Genomic DNA, 19,990 nt, shown 5'->3' on the forward strand with positions numbered 1-19,990 from the left:
AAAGACGAAAAAATCTGATCCCTCAATCTATCCTCTGTATTACATATCTGAGTCTCCCTACCCAGCTGAGTGGACTAGTTGGTGATTGGACTATTAGCGAGTGGGATTGCACTTCCTCCACTTGGGTACTAGTAACAAACTAACAACGAAGAAGCGACTGAGGCTTCAGTGAGTACGAGGGGGTAATTAACCCACTGTTGACTGCCTCCTTCCCAGTCTTAACCTGTGGGAGCTGTAACTCACTTGGTATAGTGGGATCCCGAAACATTATTTGGATCTTTGTTTTTGCATTAGAAATGCAACAAGCTTCAACTGCCATAAGACCTCCACCAACTCAATATTAGCAAATGAAATACACAATTTATTGTAGCACTGATCAGTGGTGCAGAACCTTTTTACTCCAATGATATCACTCCTGATTAGTGCATAGCATTGTCTGGTTGTTGTAAACCAATGATTACCTTGTTAATCAAGGAATCCAATTCTTCTCTGATCCCAGTAGCTAGCTTGGGAACATTATCAAAGAATATCATGACTGGCTGATCCCTCACATAGTCCCGGGTATAAATGCCGTTTTGAACTTTCCCTCTTGGCCAACATTTCATTGTTTTAGCGGAACTCTGGATGCAGTCATAAAGCAAGGGTTGCTGCCGTTGGGTCAGTGTAAATGGTTCCCATTCGAGTGGACTCGACCAAGAGTGAAAGTGTTGGGGCCAGCCTTTCCTAGCGGCCGAACACACCTTTTCCCGAACTACAACTGGCTGTAAATCTATAATATTTATCAGAACCGGGGGGGGACATCTAAACTGGAACATACATTATATGGCATCCTTTTATTTACTATAAACCCCTCCCGAGCCCCTACGGGGGTAGACATCTGATTGTTTAGTTTTTTCCCTTCAAGGCTCTCAACCGTCCTCTGAAGTGTTTTAATTTGGTCCCTTGAATCCCCAAATACACATATCATATTATGCATCACATTTTTTAATAGTTCAAAAGTCCAACAATTAGTGCTTTAGACAACTACTTTTGTGTTCTCATCTGGTGCAGCAGCATCCTCAATAAGGAGGGGCAAAACCCGATTGATGCACTCAATAGTCGATTCAATTGATAATTAATTTGACTGAATGAAACTGGATTGAGAACCACACAAATCATTTTGTGGTACCTGGCTAGAACAAGGTTGGGATTTGGGTTTAGCCTTTTTTAAATATTCCCTGTTTAGCAGATGCTACATCATTTTTAATTGGGCTCGGCATTGCATTGGGAATGCAGGTTTGAATTAACCAGATCTGGGCATTCCATTAACAACTTATCTATCCTATCCATTACCTCATTATCTTTCACAGATACTCGCGCTTTCTTCCCTTTGGGGACCCTATGCCCACCCTCCACAGCCTTGCCCATTCTCAACAAAAAAAGGTTTCAAAGGAGGCAGCACTATCGGAAAAGGGATATAATGCTCTTTAAGGATAAGTTCTCCTCTTAAACATGGGCCCACTTAGTACTGAATTACAGCAAGAACCTATGAGCCCCGACAAAAGTTACCAATGAGTGCAATAATACCTACAATCATAAATTTATAGACTTCAAGTCACTGATTATCATAGTGGCAAAAGAGTGTCCCAAGGTAAACATTTAGAAAAGAACAATCTTTAAAATCAGTCAGCAAATCAATGCAGAACAGTCTCTATAACTGGGTACAGTTCAGCCCCCACTAAGTTGTTCAATGATGGTGTACAGTACCTTGATGTCAAACAACATTGAGAAGAACCAAAATGCCCCAGGCGAAAGAGGGGTGGCCCAACCTAGCCTCGCCCAGCGCTGCAGGGGTTGGGGCAGCGCTTTGTAGCATGATGGCGGGTGCCGTCCCCTGTCGGCATGTGAGGGTGGTCAGGAGTGAATCCAGGTGTGCCGCCAGGTGTGCCAGTACCACCAGGGCAGACTCAGGAGCAGCAAAGAAGCAGACCGTTCTGCGGGGGTTGAGGCAGTGCTTTGTAGCACGATGGCGGGCGCCTCGCACTGTCAGCAGGTGAGGGTGGTCAGAAGTGAAGCCCAGTGTGCCCTGGAACAGCGAGTCCTACCAGGGCAGAGTCAGGATTAGCAAAGAAACAGCACAATTTCTTATCTATATGTCATGGATTTGATGAGCATCTTGAGGGGACACCAGAATCATGTCAGTAACAGGTACCTTGCATGTCAGCCTGTCAAATACCATTGAAAAAAGACTTCAGGTATGAAGTTTCCTTACTATGCATGGCCTTATTTGCCATGTTTAGGGCCTTAAAGCAGATACAGTTCCTTACAGGAAGCCAGTGGGGGGAATGAATCCCGTCCCTGACATTCTGTACCATCTGTACCATTAAGTATTTAGTTATCTAAAACAATTTAATAGCCTGTATGTGCCCTTGAAAGTTCAACCTCAGGCAGTTGAATAAATAAACAAAATGAGTACAGCTGTGTGGAGAGCCGACTGCACCTATCAACTTGCATGAGGCACTGTGTTGTCAAAAGGCCAATACCTTGGATGCCTTTCTGTCGATCCTTGCAGATCAGCTGCAAGCATTGTGCAGTAAAATTAAGTCAGGATCCCCTGCAGACCCTCTCCAACCAGACCAATTTAGGAAAGTGCTTCCTGCGATCATATCTTCTTTAGGTCCGGTAATAAACAAGTCCCTCACCACAGCAACCGTGCCTAGGGCATGGAAACAGGCCAAGGTGATACCCCTGCTCGAAAAAACCCTCTCTGGACCCGGCTAAACCGGAAAACTACCGCCCTATTTCCCTGCTCCCTTGGGCGGCAAAGATCACGGAGGCATATGTCAACTCCCTCCTGTCGGCCTTCCTGACCATGAACAACACCACGCTTGACTCCTCCCAGAACGGAATTCACCCAGGTCACAGCACAGAGTCTGCTCTCCTGGCTGTGACAGAACATCTCTGGTCAGCACTGGGCATTGGGCGAAAGCCAGCACTGATTCTATTGGATCTCAGTGCCACGTTTGACACTGTGACCCATGACATTATGCTACGAAGTCTGGAGGAGGCTGGAATTGCTGGTCAGCCTTGGAGTGGCTTACCTCGTTCCTGGGTGAGAGGTCATTTGCGGTGACAGTCCACCCTTATGCCTTGGGCGAACACCCCATCAAACAAGGGTTACCACAGGGTTCCTCCATCAGCCCCCTGTTATTTAACTTTAAAGTCCAACCCCTGCCTTCAGTAGCTAAGAGCAGAGGACTGACCATGGTCTCCTATGCCGACTTAATAGTAGGCCTTCTGTGAATAGGGTTGAGACAAAAGTTTGTGTTAAAGAGCAACGTATGACTCATGTTATGCTTTTTGTCATTTTTACCAATAGAGAAATCAAACCTGAAAATATGTGATGTACCAAATAACCTCGATGGTTATTTGCATTGAGCGGTTGCATCCATTTACATCTTTTACCTTGTAGGAAACCATTTCTTAACACTGAGTTCTTACTTTTCTTACTAGACAGAAGGCCACTAAGGCCCTCATTGCGATTGGCCTCATAATTCCGATAGGGCAAGACACAGGAGCTACTAGCTCCATTGAGACAGGGACATTATTTTCACCAATTCCCTTGGAAAATTCTCCTTTTTAAGAGGGCCATTAGGGTCCCACTTGGAATAACCTGAATTACCCCCACACATAGTTACCCATACCTCTGGTATAAGTTGAGTATGAGGGAAAACGGTGCCTTTTTCTTGGCCATTCATCTTTAGGAACATCAGTTGTGTTACAGAACTTTCCTAATTATCACTGGATCCTCTTTGACACTGTGTTATGATTGGGGAAATAACACAACCCTGAGCCCATGCCACAAATATATGTTCCCAGTGCATCTTTTTCTTACAGATTGGTTTGCTAAGAAGATCCTAGTTAGCTGACCCTGGAGTCCTTTAGAAATGTTAAGGTATTTTAAGAAGTAATCTTATTACTAATACAAATATACGTTTTTCCTCACCTTCCCTGCCTTTCAGGATAGCATACTGAAATAAATATGTACTGACAACAAAAACCAGTGCGTGAAACAATGGTCTGACTATTGTGTAGAACCGAGATCTCACCTTGGACAAAGTGATGAATTGATTTTCATCACCATTATGTATCATTGATATATTTTCAGTCAGAATTTGTAATTTCTCTGAACGAGAACTATTAACCCAGAGAAACCAGTATTAACCAAAGTGCTAATATGTGTTCCAGTTGAAACATCATATTCTGAAGTAGCTCTAATTCTAAATCAGATTATGGTTTAGCTGGCATGATTGTAGAAATGCCAGTGTGGGGTGGATGATTGTGTCAATGTGGGCAGTGTTTGAGCCCAAGGAACATGCTTTCCTGGTGGTTAGTGAACACATATCAGCAGCCCACAATGTTATTCATACATGAATGATTGACAACGTGCTTTGATTACATGCACAGTTCCTTGCTTCTATGGATCCGCACTTCCTGAAACATAACATTTGCACTATAAAAAAGTGAAGAATCTCAAGGGATGTCAAAGGCCCAATTAACATGGTGATTTCTTTGAGCTACTATCCCCTAAACTTCAACTTGGATGTACAAGAACTTCCATCCAATACTTAAATAAGAATTTACTCCACCACAAACAGGAAGTAAGTTGAAAACACCAAGCTTTGCAAAAATGTGCTACTACCTAGAACAATTCCAAAAACGGTTGTTAAAAATGTTTTATTATTTTTGATTCAGCTCTGCTTGTGTCAGAAAGATAGAAAGATGATGATTTCAACACAGCAAAACATTTGTTGATGGCACTTTTAGCCCAAAAAACAGACACATTCTTGTATAGATCCTTTCCCCATGAAGTACCCCAAATAGTTAAGAAAGGGCTCAGCACTAGGATGGAAAAGCCTCAGCAGTTAAGGGATTAACATAAGAAGTGGTTATGCAACCTCTCAACAAATCAATCTAAGGACAAAAACTGGGCAGTAGTCAAGAAATGAATATGAGCTTAGTTTAGATAGGCTACCAGTCTAGTGGGATGAAAGGGAAAAAATCTGATCATTTTAAGCTTGTCACATCTTGGTGGTATTTTGATGACAATTTCCAGCGCAAAACTAATCACACATTGAAGTGCACGATTAAGGAGTCCTTGCTAAAGATTAATTTTAGGATGAATTGCAGAGAGGGGGTGGTCTGTTAGTTATTTTATTATGTTAAATATAGTTTTGTGTATTGTTTCTTTGACCTAATCTTAGATAGTTGTTCTCATTATGAGCTTTTTTCAGTTGTTTTGTAGTAGCAGAGGGTGAGTAATCATGTTGCCATTATCATAGAGGCTACTGGTCATTGCCAGAGATGCTTTAAAAATCCAGGTTGATACAATTAATCTGATTGACTTTTTGAAGCTGCAGGCAGAAATTCAGAGTTTGGTTGAGAAATAATTCAGGCTACTACATTTTTTAAACAGTCAGAGAGTTGAATGTCTCCTGAAAGAACTCCAAGATGGACTACAGATACCAATCTTACAGGTGAAAAACAGTATAACACGAAACAGTATGGTAAGACGAAATATTGTATAAAAGCTACCACCTGGCCCAGTGCGATTTAAGGGTGTATCCACTGTTGTGGTCAAGGCTGACAAAGGATTGTTTTAGGTTCAGAACTATTAGCAGGCTTTTCACTTTGAAAATGAAAATCACCTATAATGACAAATTATTAACGAAAAGCTGCTATCATTGTTGTAACTTCATAAGAGCCGCATGGCATTCAGGGGATACTAATTAAAATCGAGTGTGAAGTTTAGGTTGGGAACGATCTGAATTAACAATGCTTCTGCCTCCAAAAATGGTGACACCTGTGGACTTGTGCTTGCACACTAGCATCAAATGATGACTCCTATTTCTTTATTTTGTCTTGATGTTGAACAGGTTTGAGCTGTGAAAAAACAGATGAGACCTCTTGAGAAATCTCAAGACCACTGAAGAATTTAGCCATGAATAAGTAATAAATAAAATACTAAATGGCCAACTGAGCAACAAATTAGAATTGTTTAATGAGGGAACAGGTGTTATTGTAGCCTACTTCATGGAACCAATTACAAAGCTAGTCTTCATGTAGGAAGTCCAAGTTATGTTAGATTCATGCCACAGAATTCCTGATTGTGTGAGCAACACATTGTATGTTTTGCTTAGGCAGATGTGCCTAAGCCTCGCCTGAAATGTCATAGAATTGTAATTAGAGGCTTGCAAATTACCAGGGAGAACGAATGTACTCTGAATGTCAAGGTTCTGCTGGCGGCTTCTAACAAAGGAAAATAACATTGGCAAGAGAGAATTTACCAAGATCACACAATGAGACTGAGTAGAAGAGAAGTCTATTTCTAGCTAATAAAGAAAGTCAATGCTCATAAAGAACAGGAAATCGAAACACAGTTCAGTAATTAGAATACGGACATTTAAGGTATGGGAGGCATACCTATATTAGTGCTTAATTTGTAAAATAATGAGTGCTTGTGCCCAAAGCACTGCTCAGAAGTGCCAAACACCAAGGCTGCAGAGTCCTAAATACACCTTAGGACTCTGATGAGGAAAAACACGAGTCGGTCCCCAAAAATAAGTGCCAGTGGGCCCCACCGGCAACCACTGGTTCAAATTAAGCACTGCCTGTAACACCATTAAAACTAATCCAGATGTGAGCTAAAGCCCTTGGGAGCTCCACATAGGAAGAGTCATGCTCAGTAAGTCCTCCAACTATGGTTGTTGTTACAGCTACTGTCTGCAAAATGTTCACATTTTAGGATATAGAAGTTCAGACAGGCTATGTGGAGCTGACAATGTTGGTTATATCATAAACAATGAGGTGCCCAACCACAAAATATGGTGATCACACTGAAACAACCAAGTCATTATTGCAGTTTTGGAGAACCTAATCCACACCTATGATAGACAAGGAGCGTGAAGCCGACAAGAACTGCGAGAAGTATATCTACACAAATTGTGTGTATCCATTGAAAGTAGTAGAAGCTCAAGAAATACATTAACATTACCTACTGGCGATAGCCAGTAGGTATACATAGTTAGGATTTTTTTCCTATGGGATTTTTGAAAATTCTATGTCGAATAACTTTGGCGTTTAAGGACAGAATTGGCTGAAATTTTCAGGAAAATGGAACATTTTGTTTCTGAGCAGCCCCTGAAAATTTGGGGGGGTTTCGTCAAGGGGGGGCCGAGAAAAAAGGGGGGTCCCAAAACTTGTTTTTCCCATGCAATTTTCCATAGGGCGGTTGGCCTCACTTTTAGCCTGAACGGCTGAATGGATTTACACCAAACTTGGCAAAATTGTAGGGACTGGTAGCCCGATGTGCCTTTGCTATGTCTCAAGATATAGGCTCCAGTGGTTTTTACGAAAATTTACTTTGAAAAATATATATTGGGCTACATTGGGCTATATATATGTTGGAGCCCAAATGTAGCCCAATGTAGCCCAATGTAGCCCAAAGATGGCCACCAGAGACAAAAAAAAACAAATGTAGCCCAAATATCAGCCAGATGTAGCCCAACTATAGCCCAATGGCAGAATCTCCCAGAGTGTTCTAAAGAACAACTAGAGTGCTAACAGTCCTACTTATTACAAAGGTATGGCACACCTGAAGCCATCTTGATTGGAATAAAGTGGTAACTCTTAAAACATTTAATTTAAAAAGGAACAAAATGAGGGGGTTCATTTTGCCATAGAAAGTATGATTAGCGAATATATGACGAAATCCCGCATACCATCAGTCCGCAAAAAAAATCCCGCATGTACTATTAGGCCGCAAATTAAAATAACGAAAACCTTTAGAACGAATATGCCTTTAGCATACACTAAACAACTAAACTACCCTAAACCCTAAAACACTACCCCCAGCATGACCCTACACTACACAAACAGTACAACACTACCCTAAACCCTAAAACACTACCCCCAGCATGACCCTACACTACACAAACACTACAACACTACCCTAAACCCTAAAACACTACCCCCAGCATGACCCTACACTACGCAAACACTACAACACTACCCAAAACCCTAAAACACTACACGCCAGCATGACCCTACACTACGCAAACACTACAACACTACCCTAAACCCTAAAACACTACCCCCAGCATGACCCTACACTACACAAACACTACAACACAACCCTAAACCCTAAAACACTACCCCCAGCATGACCCTACACTACGCAAACACTACAACACAACCCTAAACCCTAAAACACTACCCCCAGCATGACCCTACACTACGCAAACACTACAACACTACCCTAAACCCTAAAACACTACCCCCAGCATGACCCTACACTACGCAAACACTACAACACTACCCAAAACCCTAAAATACTACACCCCAGCATGACCCTACACTACGCAAACACTACAACACTACCCTAAACCCTAAAACACTACCCCCAGCATGACCCTACACTACGCAAACACTACAACACTACCCAAAACCCTAAAACACTACACCCCAGCATGACCCTACACTACGCAAACACTACAACACTACCCTAAACCCTAAAACACTACCCCCAGCATGACCCTACACTACGCAAACACTACAACACTACCCTAAACCCTAAAACACTACCCCCAGCATGACCCTACACTACGCAAACACTACAACACTACCCAAAACCCTAAAACACTACACCCCAGCATGACCCTACACTAAACAACCACCACAACTCTACACTACACTAACACAACACTACACTACACAACACTACACTACACTACACAATCACTAACCCACGAAAAAATTAACATAAACCCACTTACCTCTCTCGTCATCGTGGTTTTCACAACGCAAATGCATTTACCATACATGCCTTTAAAACGTAATTCTTTGTAAAGGCATGCGCGATAAATGCACATGCGTTTTGAAAAAATGCGGGATAATGGTATGCGAGGTCAATGACCTTGCGGGATATTGGTATGCGGACTGAAAGTCTGCGGGATAAAAAATGCGGGAAAATGGCTGCAAACCATGATTAGCAGCAGACTTCCCTGGTGAGCACTAGCTTTACTACAGTGATCTAATGAGCAACTAGAGTGCTAACATTCAGAATTTATGGCAAATGTGTGACACATCTGAATGCCTTCTTGATAGAACCAAAGTAAACAAGCATTGAAAATGCAATAGATCTCGCCCTCGTTTAAGTTAAAGCCATTCTGTTTGTAATGAGGTGGCTTTTTAGCTTTGCTTTTATTAGTGTTTTTAAAACTTTCATGTAAATAACATGCATATGTATGCATATATGTATATGTATGCATGCATTTATATTTATATAGATATGCAGATTATATATGTTTATATATGTATATTACCTACTGGCGATAGCCAGTGGGTATATATAGTTAGGATTTTTTCTCTATGGGATTTCTGAAAATTCTATGTCTAATAACTTTGGCGTTTGTGGACGGAATTGGCTGAAATTTTCAGGAAAATGGCACATTTTGTTTCTGAGCAGCCCCTGAAAATTTGGGGGGTCCCAAAACGCGTTTTTCCCATTTATTTTTCCATAGGGCGGTTGGACTCACTTTTAGCTCGAACGGCTGAATAGATTTACATGAAACTTGGCAAAATTGTAGATATGGTTTGCCCGACGTGCCTTTGCTATGTCTCAATATATGTGCTCCAGTGGATTTTGAGAAATTAACGTTTAAAAAAATATATATATCTGTGACAGCGCTCCGGTTAGCGCCCCGGTTCGCGTACCTGACGCGTAACGGAACTTCGCGAAGCGAAGCTGATTGGCTCTCCGGTGTCTGTCAACATTCTAAACAGTCCGGAGCGGCCGCCATCTTGTCTCTCGGTACGATCGAGAGACAAGATGTGGTGAAAAACGAAGGGGGAAATGAAGGAAAGGGGGCAAGGTAGACCACTCCTGACCCCCTAGGATTGATGAGGGGGATATTAAAGTGCCCCGCGGGGCAAAAAATAATAATTTTTTTTTTTTGCGATTTTACGCCGTAGAGGCGCGTCCCGGTACGCGAACCGGGCAGCTCACCGGGCAGCTAACCGGGCAGCTAACCGGCAGCGTAGCTGTCAACATTGTAAACAGTCCGGAGCGGCCGCCATCTTGTCTCTCGGTAGGTTCGAGAGACAAAATGTGGTGAAAAAAGAAGGGGGAAATGAAGGAAAGGGGGCAAGGTAAACCCCTCCTGACCCCCTAGGATTGATGAGGGGGATATTAAAGTCCCCCGCGATTTTTCGCGGTAGAGGCGCTTCCCGGTACGCGAACCGGGCAGCTAACCGGCAGCGTAACGGGAGTCCGCCATCTTGTGTTTTTGGAGCGTCCGGTTCGCGTACCGGGTAGCGTCCCGGTAAGTGTAACAAGGGGAAAACCAAGAGAAACAGTAAAAAAAAAATTAAGGGTATAGATTTCCAGCAAACTTGGCAAAATTGTAGGGACTGTTTGTTTGATGTGCCTTTGCAAGGCCTCAAGATATGTGCACGTGTGGATTTTGTCTAATTAAGGTTAAAAAAAATATATATATCTGTAAGCGTGCTCCGGCACGCTTACGTTACGGGTTTTGTTTGCGCTGCAGAGCCGATACGTCACGGTTATGCGACGCGTCATGAGGCGTCTCACGTGGCTACGTGATACGTCACGTAATAAAGAATATATTTTACAGCTATAGATATTAGCTTTTAAAAAACCAATGAAATTCACTGAAAAAAACCATAGGTTATAGACCATATATAGTTAGGAATTTGCATTTACAAAACCTTGAAAATTCACTTAAAAAACCATAGGTTAGAGACCACATATAGTTAGCTGGACATTTTATTGACATAAAACCAATGAAATTCCATATATAGTTAGTTGCACTAACTATATATCGCGCACCCGCAATCCACTGCTGATGATGTCACATATTACATCCTTCATGACATGGTCAGTGACATCACTGATGACATCACTGATGACATCTCAAATGACATCACTGATGACATCACTGATGACATCTCAAATGACATCACTGATGACATCATGACACACCAATACCAGTTACTACATACGCACTCACTGATTCCTACGTCTACACACACATTCACTCATTCACCCATACAATCACTCATACATACAGTCACTCATTATTACAACACTATCATATGCACTCATACACCTATGCAGACACTCACACACTGCCACTCATCCATGGAGTTACTCACACACCTAGTCAGTCCTGTAAAGAATCAATCACACTTCCATTTCCTCATCTATACAGTTAAACACAGAACACCATACTTCAGTGACATCACTGATGACATCACTGATGACATCTCAAATGACATCACTGATGACATCTCAAATGACATCACTGATGACATCATGACACACCAATACCAGTTACTACATACGCACTCACTGATTCCTACGTCTACACACACATTCACTCATTCACCCATACAATCACTCATACATACAGTCACTCATTATTACAACACTATCATATGCACTCATACACCTAGTCAGTCCTGTGAAGAATCAATCACACTTCGATTTCCTCATCTATACAGTTAAACACAGAACACCATACTTTTCACACATATACTAACACATACTTACTCTCTTATACAATCACTGATACAAGTACACATTGATATGCACAGAGTCACACACCTCCCAGCCAGCCACACACACACTCAGTCTTCCATACATCCACTCATTCTTCAATATGTAAAACATATTTAAACTTTACAAAAACACACAGACACTAGATGATGTCATCAGTGATGTAATTTGAGATGTCATCAGTGATGTCATCAGTGATGTCATTTGAGATGTCATCAGTGATGTCATCAGTGATGTCACTGACCATGTCATGAATGATGTAATATGTGACATCATCAGCAGTGGATTGCGGGTGCGCGATATATAGTTAGTGCAACTAACTATATATGGAATTTCATTGGTTTTATGTCAATAAAATGTCCAGCTAACTATATATGGTCTCTAACCTATGGTTTTTTAAGTGAATATATATATATATACCTAGGGATTGTTGTGGCACAATAATCTGTATATCCTAATGAATCAGAGGCTGAATTAAACAGGAACTTTCCATGAGTGACCAAAGCTGGACTGGCTAAAACGGTGGCTTTAAAAGAGCTCACTAATAGTCCCTTCATTCAGGTGTGATTAAGCTAGCATTTACCAGACACCGATTTGTTGATTCCTCCATGCTTCTTTGCCCTGCAAGGTGGAGCTAGATCAGGGGACTCTTGGAGAAAGCAGTCTTTTGTGAGTCAATCACTCATAAATGGCTGCACTCATTTGACTTGAATCCAAGAGCCTAGGACCCTTACAGGCTAACCATGGGACGGGTTCTGAGAAGCACTTTAAGGCAAGAACTTCTTCGGACTGTGTACCTGAATGAGTGTTGCCACGGACTGTTTTTGACAGGTCTACCAGGCCAGTCATTTTGCCTGCATCATTCTTCAAACTCACACTATCCCCATCTTAGCCCATTAGATTCGCAGTGAGAGAGGTTTTATTAAGCCTGACATTAGAGGTATGGGCCTGTGTTTCTGGGTCACATGATCAGCTTACAGAGCACCAAAGCAATCCACCTGAGCACAATTATTTACATTCATACTCCACCCATGGAAAGCAGAGAAATAACATGTGACATGCCGCTTAAAAATTAATTCACGGAATAGCACTACTGGTCCACAAATAATGCTCCTCCAAGGAGAGGGCTTTTGATGATATTCAAGTTGATCTCTTGTGTCCTTTTGTTTCATCTAACATAGAGAACAGTCAGAGATTGTACCCTAGCCACTTGCCAAAAGGCAGCATGAACATGCTACGACCAAACCACAGGTCGAAAAAAACCTGCTTCATGTGTGTGTCATCATGGACACACCCCACTGTTTGCTAGAAGACAGATGGCACTTGAAAGGACTGCAGCTCCTCAGGTGGGACATCAGACTGATCTTTAAGAAGTGGGGAGACGGTCAAGCAGCTTAGTCCTAATTCATGATTGTGAAGAATGGGCCCTACACTGCCCATTTCCACATTATCAGATCAGTGGGCGGAATTTTATGTAACATAATACTATATATTAATGAATGAGGCACATTATATGTGTAGTGTGCCTGCTGCCGAAATGCGTTTTGATTTAGAGTTTGTTGAATGGGTTACTCCATCACAACTTTGATGCCCACTGTTTTACAAGTACCATTGGAGATAATGTACTTGCAATACAGCACAAGGCATATCCGTCACAGTTGTGATGGGTACCCCGACTGCAGAACTTTAAATCAATATGATTTATTATGGTTCATATGAAATTGTAAAGTTCAGTCTGGAAACTGTTTTACAGCTGGTTTATATGACTTATCCCTTTCTTTCAGGGTCAATGGGAAGCTAGTCGCACTGAAGGTGATCAGACTACAAGAAGAGGAAGGTACTCCATTTACAGCAATCAGGGAAGGTAGGTGTATTTTAATTTATTGTATGCTTGCTGCAGAAGTATGACATTCACTATTGTTTGAATTACTCTGCAACAGAAAAACGATTCTCATTTTTGAGTAGTAACAGGAGCTATTTTGCCTTGCATGCTCTAGAGACATATAGTTAGCTGTTTGTTCCTTTGTTGATCCATGCATGCCGGTGTCAGTATGTCTCTTGCTTACCAGTGAAATGTTTTTCTGGCTTACGGAAGCATGCATTTACCGAAGAAAAAAGGGATTTGTAGGAACGTTCTTTTTTAGGTCTCGCCTAGGCATTCGTAGCGCTGTTCTTCAAGACATGCTGTATTGAGGTATGGACTTGAAGCTACGCCCACTCTCCGCCCATCTTTTTGATGGGCTGCTAATATTGCTTTTGTAAATGTTGACTTTTAATTTGTTAACAGACTTATTAGTCCCTCCTTAGTACCTCTCTGTCTTCTGTTGTTACCTCCCAAAAGAACTGGACCTTTTACATGTGTTGTTTCTTAGTATGTTGTAACTACAGTTTTTTAGCTCTATTTTGTTAATGACCATCTTCTGGCTATTGTTGAGAGATGCGCCCTCCCCTCCCACCCCACAGCTGTCATGTACACAATATCTTTGATTTGTTTTTATAGAGCTTTAGCAATGGTGGTCACGCGCCTTTCTTTTTTTACTCTATTTTTTAAACATTGCATTTTTTCCCACAACGCGGCACAACAGTAATGACACCAACATCTTTAATTTTAAATTGTATGGCTTGCAATGGCGCCCGCGCATCTTCTTTTAAAAATGTGGGTTAATTTAACAAAAAATATATATTTATTTTTGCAGTGTGGGACAATTTAAGAATAGAGTCCTGCTCCTTGCTTTTATTAGGCTTTTATTATGTGCACACACTAGGATCCTGCTCTATCCAGGGCAGCCAGTGCTGCCTCACAGCCTCCCCTCCATGCCGATTCCCCAACAATAAGGCGCGAGGCAAAGGATGGAGCACTCGTGGCTCTGAGCGAACCTTTCCTCTCAAATGCTATTCACTGACTGGAGGCTCCTGGGGACAATGGCGTGCTTTGTAAACGGACGCTAATCACAAACCCAACAAAGATCCTGATGGCTAGCCATACAAGGTTGTGTGAACGTACGCCAGGTTATTAGTATCATGGTATTAGTGTGGACTACACAGTTTTTTCCGTGTACGGTATATCTTGTGGTTTAATTGTGGTTAGATGGTAATTTTTATAATAAAGTGACTGGTAGCCTTTGGTACTTTCAAAAGTAGTGAACTGGAAATGAAAACAGAAATGTGAATTCGCTCGAGCATTGTATGTGGGTGCAAAAAAAGCAAGCATTTGCAATGCAATAGGTCTCGTATTTGTGACAGTTAAGCTATTGGCATTGTAAATGACAATGCCTTTTATTTATGTTTTAAAAACCAACACATAAATAAAAAATTTTTTTATTTACAATGCCAATATCTCAAACTCTTGCGAATGCGAGTCCAATTGCATTGCAAATGCTTGTTATTCTTGGTACTATAGGTTTTCTAACCAAAGTGCGTAGCTTTTTACAAATTTCATAGCATTCCCTTTCTCTTTACTATTTACCACTAGATTGCATTTCTTTCCTGTTGATCTTCAATCACTGACTAGTTACTGTTTAGTAAAGTCACAGTGATAACTTTTTCTGATTTGACTAGTTTGATGCTGCATATTTTGGTCCTGTAATCTGTTCAACTGTAACTTGAAATGTGCATGGAATTAGTAAACAGTAAAGTGGAATCAAGGGTTGCAGACTGATGATGCTCGCGCTGGGTCACTCACGACATGCTATTGGTGTCAGACATGTACTAGTCATGAAGTGAGGGGCTCACTTGTTTGGCAAAATGTGCTGGTTAAGTAAATATTTTCATGTAGTCACACAACTCCATCCAAGGCAATCCCTTCCAAGGAGCATTATAAGTTGTGGTGGATACAGTTGTACTTACATCTGTACATTTGGGCCAATTCAGGGACTATTCTACTTTCTGAAGAACTATGACATTCCCTGAATTTGCTCAAGGCTCACATAGTTTCACTTCACCCATTGCTACAGCCGGCAGGTTGCAGGAATAGTTGCACTCGGAAATCTCACCTTGGAGCTATTAGTGGCAGGGAAAGATTGAGCGCCTTATCACAAACAAAAAAAAAGGTAAATGTTTGCTGCTTTTGCTCTTGGTAATTTTTTTAGCTGATTCGAAGGGCACTTTTTTGATCGCAGTTTGATTTAAACTTAAAGCCGATATCGTTTTACAAAATATTTGCAATGTTGCTAATTTACTGCAACTTTGCGAAACCCTAATTACAATTCCTCTTTGGCAAGCTTCACAAATAACCCAAATACATAATTCTGGAATGAGGTTCTCCTGAGTATTTATTCGCAACATTTCTAAGACTACCAAATAAATTGCATACTGTTTCACTTTTTTGTACATAACAAGTGGTTTTTGTAGCATCTTACCAGCCGGGGAACCTTCTAATAATCATGATGCACATGGAGCTTCGTATTACAAGCCTTTATTCTGCAACGTGTAACTGTGAAACCAACATTCTAAAACAAGCTTTTATGGCATTTGGCTCTGGCCTCTACGTCATAGCTCTATGGAGTCCGTTAGGAGCCAAAAGAGTTCCGTTCATAAATATCGCAAGACACTAGATATCACCCACTGTTAATTAAAAAAAATTAAATTCTTTACAAATCATCCCCACAAAAAATGTGTGTGTGTGTGTGAAAAGTGGAACAGGCTACAGCCCGAACTGCTGAACAGAATTACACCAAATTAAGCAAAAAGGTAGCTCTTGTTTCACAAAGAGACCTTTTTTTAAAATAGTGTAAATCCATTCAGTAGTTACTGAGAAATTAAAAAAATTAAAATATCGATATTTGAGCACCGAAGAGGCATCGCGAACCCTCCCGGGCACGATCTTCACTCTGATTTGCTGTCAACACTCCAAACCAGGAAGAGTTGGCAGCCATCTGGTGACTCAGTAACAAGTCACAAGAAATTAGTAGAGAAAAAGGTGAAAAACAAGAAAAGGGGGCAGGGTAGAAACACCCCCAGGCCCCAAAAAAACATTTTTAAAAAAGCATCGGTAGAATTATCACTGGGTGCACGAATCCTGCTGTGAAAATAAAAAAATGATGAAGCGCGGGCTCCACGCTTCGTTATCTATCAGCTCCCGAGTGGGACAGGTCCTGGGGGCAATGCCAAAATATATAGCAGTGGCCCATGGGGGCCCCCTCCGCCCTGGGGACCACCACCTCCCGGGGCTTGTTGATTGAGATGCAAGTGGCCTCCCAGCACCCCATGCCCTGGGGACTGCCACCTCCCCACGGCTTTATTTAAATATGCGCTGGCATATGCGGCCCCCGCTGTCCCGGGGACCTCCACCTCCCCGTGGCTCAAATGTATTTCTTTTTTTATGTGGGTTGGGAGGCCTCACGGACCCCCCCCCCCCCAAACCCTGGGTGTGGTGGTGAGCCTCAGCAAGGCCTACCAGTGCTAAGGATTCTCCCTTCTCTGCACAGAGTCCTCAGACCAATAGAAAGAAGTTGGCACAGAAGCTGGAATAGAAAAGACAGAGTTTATTCAACCTCATGAGGTGGAACTACATTCACACAGCACCCTTCGGTAATGTATGAAGTAGCACACTGAATGGAAGGAGCTTGGTCCTTTTATACCCACACACCCTCAAATGAAGGCGGTACAAGTACAGAATGCTGGTTTTAAATACATATAAGGTCATACAGAGTGTGCTGGCAACAAGTGGGAGGGGCTGACAGTTAGCTAATTCTGGTGGACACATCCTGACAGTTACAAGTTGGGGACAGCTGTAAGCTCAACTGAGCATGTGCGAAGCAGAAGAGGCTAAATATATCTCGTTTCTAGGCAGATTTCAAGAGCAGTTGACAGGAAGGTAGGACAGAGCACATGGCGAGCACATGGCAAACAAAATGGCTGACAGAAATGCAAAATGGGTTCCACAAAACGGACAAGATAGTCTCTAAATACAAGATGTCTTCTGCTAATGCTTAACCTAATCGCTGCTAAATTACAACAGACGACCCTTTCAGCATTGGCTGAAGACATTCGTTTATCTGGGGTAATCTAGATATGCAACCTGTACATTGATGTTCATCATCTCAGTAATTTCATTATTTAACATTTGTTGTGCTTTTATGTTTGCAATATTTCTTTCGACAGGTGTACAAGCAGTGATGCACATGGAGCAAAGCATAGGACCACATTGTATACATGTAAATAGTATCACCAGTAGTATACATAGAATAGTCAGTAGCTTCCAGCCCCAAGTAGCAAAGAGTGTCCATATCCAGTTCGAAAATGTCCATGTACCAGTCTCTTTGTGAATTTCTGCAGCAATCGTATGCAGTTTTGAGATTGCATCATATGCTGAAGGTGAGTGATCCGGAATGAAAACACAACAACTAGTACCGATGACATGCACCACCACGATCAGCCAAAATTACGTCTAATAACATCCTATTTTGGAGTGCTACAATCCTTGCAATTTGCAGTTCCTCTGTAATGTTCCCAAGTGCCATAGCTGTTTGATTGGTGACAGCTTCCACAACACGAGTTAATCGCCTTATCTTTCTGCTATTCAATGCAGCACCCACAAAGAAGAACAAACCCAAATTGAAATTGACATATTGTTGCAAAGTGGTATCTGTCTGGTCAACTTCATCTGCACTTATTGTTCGTTTATATCTATTCTTGGAAATGTCATTATACTACTTTAAATTCAGGTGATATGATGGAGGGGTCAAGAACACAGGTGGTAACAAAAATGATATGTAACATACCCTGGACCACCCAACAGGTAATTGATAGTATCCTTTATTACCACATACAAAATAAGTATGATGCGAAGACGTTAAACTACTGTTGTTAGCTCCTTCAATAATCAATGTCAAAATACATTCACTCCGTCCTACTGGAATTCTCCCAACACTACTTATACACAGTTCTGCTTTAGCTCTGGTCACAGAAATTACAAAAGGTCCATTGTCTTTAATGTTCCTCATATTCATGAACACATATGCTGTTGAAATATTGTCCGGTTGGTACTCTTCCCATTTAGTCCCTTTAGCTTGAGGATAACCATCTTTATCTTGATAGCATACTTTGTTCAGATGAAAGATAATTCCTCCTACTGAGGGTTTTCCGAAAGCAAACAAAAGAGCATACCAAGCTTGACATGAACCATTATGGGTAGAGGAATAAAAGGTGTTCCTCCTTTCTTTTGGTGTGCAGGTATCATTCCACACACCCAACAGTTGGTAGCATTCGTGGCATTGTGTGTATGATGCAACATCTGGATGAATGTGTTATTTAAGTAGGATTGTCGATGCTTCTGCTCGTGATAGGGAAGTGTAAAATGATGTTCCACTGAAGCTGGAGTAGTGGCAACAAGAAGCTGTCGAGCAGGAGCCACTTTCTCAACAAACCAGGTGATTATCGCCATAACCACCAGAGCAACAACAAACCCTACAGCACAAAGGATTCTTTTGTTATTCATTGCAGCAACAGCGATAATTGATCTTTCTATAACTCGTTGAAAACAAGCGTTGGAGCTCTTATCCCTTGGGCAGCCGCTGATTTCTTCACCACGGGCCAAGACAGTGTCACTACACTAACGCAGGGCAGATCCCTCCCCCTTGCCACATCGGCTCTCTGTTTCACTAATCCAGGGCGGTAGCTCAACCAGTCTTTTTCAACACTGTTGATTCTTTCCTCGGTCTCAAGTGGTATCCCGATGCTTCAGGAATCGTGTGGTCCGGGAAGACTTCCGCAGATTCATCAGGTGAGATAGCTTGACCTTTCTCCGTCTCCAGAATTTCTCGATGGTCGGTCAGCACAGTAGGTTTCACCAAGGCAGGCGACACACGCTTACAGTGTGTGCTATGGACCGAGTTCTTCTTGTTCGTCACTCGAACTGCTGTCCTTGTCGCAAGGAGCACTTGCTCCGGACCTCGCCACCTCGGTTCCAGGTTGTTCGATCTGTCGAAGACCTTGACCATCACATAGTCATCAGGACGGAGTTCGTGGGCCTCACCTGTAGATCTGTCAGGAAGCGCTTCTCGAACCTGTTGATGAATAGGGAACAAACTGTTGGTTAACTGTGCTAAATAATCATTCATCAGAACACAAGGAACATCATGTATAGGGCGTGGCTTAGGAACTCCCCAAATATTCATCAGTCTCCCAAAGAACACTTTGTACGGGGTGAGAAGAGATCGTGAATGTGGCACCGATCTTATGGACAACAATGCCAAGTGTAATGCATCTGGCCACTTTAAAGACGTGGAAGTCAGTATTTTCGCCAACTTCAATTTTAAAATAGCATTGTATCTTTCCACTAACCCTACTGATTGCGGGTGGAAGACTGTATGGAACTTCTGTTTGATCTCTAATCCTTTCAGGACATGCTCAACAACTTGCCCAATAAAATGA

The 19,990-nt window shown here is 42.0% G+C and overlaps 1 protein-coding gene across 1 annotated transcript in view; it reads left to right on the top strand.

Moving 5' to 3' along the window:
* Positions 1-19,990, top strand: part of CDK14 (cyclin dependent kinase 14) — a 2,636,151-nt gene that overhangs the window by 891,592 nt on the left and 1,724,569 nt on the right. Inside the window, exon 5 of the mRNA XM_078663634.1 lies at positions 13,402-13,481. Coding sequence (XP_078519760.1) covers positions 13,402-13,481 — 80 coding nt within the window. The remainder of the gene's footprint in view (positions 1-13,401; positions 13,482-19,990) is intronic.

This window comes from Lissotriton helveticus, chromosome 10, assembly GCF_964261635.1.
Source record: "Lissotriton helveticus chromosome 10, aLisHel1.1, whole genome shotgun sequence".
Taxonomy (NCBI): domain Eukaryota; kingdom Metazoa; phylum Chordata; class Amphibia; order Caudata; family Salamandridae; genus Lissotriton; species Lissotriton helveticus.